The 2817-nt window shown below is 42.7% G+C and overlaps 1 protein-coding gene across 1 annotated transcript in view; it reads right to left on the bottom strand.

The window, feature by feature from the left end:
* The window catches only part of LOC145395597 (uncharacterized), a 4086-nt gene extending 1962 nt beyond the window's left edge, over window positions 1-2124 (bottom strand). Inside the window, exon 1 of the mRNA XM_080269168.1 lies at window positions 1-2124. This exon is cut by the window's left edge and continues 1962 nt beyond it. Within this exon, the coding sequence (XP_080125294.1) occupies window positions 1-2124 (2124 nt within the window).
* Between the last annotated feature and the right edge of the window lie 693 nt (window positions 2125-2817).

The following is a 2817-nucleotide window of genomic DNA, read 5'->3' as shown; positions in this document are numbered from 1 at the left end:
CGATTCCCTGACTGCAAACAACAATAATGGAATCATTTCATCCCACTGATCATCCTTCTCATGGCAACAAATTCGCACCATATTCTTTAGCGTTTGGTGGAACCTTTCCAACGCACCCTGCGACTCTGGGTGATACGCACTTGACACACGGTGTTCTATCCCCATCTGTTGCATTGCTGACTGGAACACTCGGGAGAGGAAGTTACTGCCTTGATCAGTCTGTATTACTCTGGGCAGTCCAAACGTGCAAAAGAACTTGGTTAGTGCTTGGACAATTTTGTTGCCACTGATCTTACGTAAGGGGATTGCCTCAGGGTATCGGGTGGAGGAACACATAATAGTGAGGAGATAATTATTACCAGACTTAGTTTTCGGAAGTGGACCAACACAGTCTACAATTACATGGCTAAAAGGTTCAGAAATAGCAGGAATTGGGTACAGAGGTGCAACAGGTATTTTCTGATTGGGTTTTCCCACAACCTGACATTGGTGACACGATTTACAATATTTTGCAACATCTTTCCGTAACCCCGGCCAATAAAAGTGGTTCATTATTTTCCTACATGTCTTGTTAATTCCCATATGACCTGACAACGGTGAGTCATGTGCAAGGCCGAGAACCTGGGACCTGTACGGTGCGGGGACCACAACCTGGTGTATGACATGCCACTCATCTCCTGCAGCCACGTGACGAGGCCTCCACTTACGCATTAGCACGCCACCCTTCTTATAGTACTCCGTAGGGACACCTGACACTTCCTCTTCTGACATAGCTCGTTCAGCAATCTTACGCAGTTCTGCATCACATCTTTGCTGATCTATAAGCCTGCTTTTTTCAACAAGAAAATTACTTAGCTTGGTGTTATCACTGTCAGTCTCGTGATTGAATAATGAGGCTATCTCGTCACCCTCCACATTTCCATCTAGCCCACATACCTTGGATGGATAAGATGCACACTGACTCACATCGGCTGCCTGATGGGATTCGTGGTCCAGTGGATCGGGCCTGACATGCACGGCCCGTTGCATGGCCCTCGTGACCGCACAGGCGGGGAACACCTCCGTGGCGTCTGCTTCCTCCGGCTCACCGCTGTTTAGGTCTGGAGTACTTAGAACAGCTACCTTCAGTTTGGAGTTAACAAATACCATATCTCTTGCCAAGTCATTTGCCAATATAAATGATACACCTTCCATTGGTAACTTAGGCACCACTGCTACAGTTACATCTGCATCAAGGAATTTACATTCGAGATGAACTTTATATAATGGAGCAGTCATGTGCCCACACTCAATGCCTGCTAAAACAACATTAGCATCAGAAGTCTCCCTAGATAGTGGTAACACACCTTCCAGCAGCAGTGACTGCACCGCCCCTGTATCTCTCAATATAACCACAGGCTTTTTACCATTTTCATCATCACGCAGGGACACACTTCCTTCTGAACAAAATGGCTTAAATTCATCTCTTACATTACCCATCTTACATGTATCTTCTACAAGCATATTGACATCTACTGGAGTTTTTACATCCTTTATACTTTTAATACTGGCAAGAGCTGTTGGAACAGCCTTGGACTTTTTATATTTTAAGAACCAGCAATTATTAACAGTATGACCCATCAATTTACAGTTAAAACATCTTACTGGCTTCCTTTTATCACTAGTAGAGTTACGACTAGGGCTGGCGGTCTCTCTTTTGTCACTTGTGAACTCATTCTTACCTGTCAGTGGAGTAGGCTGTGGTTCTACAAAGTTTTCAGTACCTACTACACTATGCATTTTATGGATCAGGGCATAATCCTCTGCCATTCTGGCAGCATCATTCAACACCTTTACCCGGTTTTCATTTAAATATACCTTAATTCGATCAGGTAAGCTCCTCTTAAATTCCTCAACGAGTAACATCTGGCACAGCTTATCATAATCACGACCCACATTTTCACTCTCACACCATCGACCAAACAGACTTTCTTTTTCTCTTGCAAAATCCAAGAAACTCTGATCATCCCTTTTCAGCAGATTTCGAAATTTCAGTCGGTAAGCTTCAGGCACCAATTCATACCCTTTCAACACAGCACTTTTCACTTTCTCATAATCACGGCAGTCATCAACAGACATAGACATGTATACTTCTTGGGCTTTACCAGTTAACACAGACTGGAGTAGCACTGTCCAGTGTTCCTTCGGCCAACCCGAACTAACTGCGACTTTCTCAAAATATCTAAAATAATTATCCACTGCATTTTCCTGAAATGGCGGAACCAATTTCGCATTGCTAGCTATGTTAAAAGGAACCGTGGATGGTGCTGTTGCTCTAAGCTCCAACTCTTTTAATTTAATTTCTCTCTGAACCTCTAGTTCTCTCATACGGTACTGATTCTCTAGTTCTAGTTCCTTTATGCTCACCATATCACCATCATGCTCTATAATTATAATCGAGTGCACCCTTGTGGAGCAATTCTTCATCCACCATATACTTTATCAATTCATTCCTAATTTGAAATTTATACCAACTTTTCCTTACACTAAAATCCAACTTTTCAGCAATTTTAAGCAAGTCTGCCTTCTTCAAATCAATTAAAATCTCCACTGTAGGTGACTGAAGGAATTGCTCAGCATCAAAAGTCATTTTGAAGAGTTAATAATACCTTCTATAAAATTTAAATACACATTAGATCAACACAATTAAAACAGTGCAATAAAGTAGCAAAAGGAGCAAAAGGGATCCCGGTCAGGCCCCCAATTTTGTCACGTAGCTTTAGTTCTGAGCAGACACCGGCTGATCCCGAACAAGGTGCGTAACAGAACCCACAAAAC

The sequence above is a fragment of the Coenobita brevimanus genome, chromosome 32, assembly GCF_032717465.1.
Source record: "Coenobita brevimanus isolate Jiangsu-jjx chromosome 32, ASM3271746v2, whole genome shotgun sequence".
NCBI lineage: Eukaryota > Metazoa > Arthropoda > Malacostraca > Decapoda > Coenobitidae > Coenobita > Coenobita brevimanus.
Note: the sequence above shows the minus strand (reverse complement) of the source record. Positions and strands in the feature narration are given on the sequence as shown.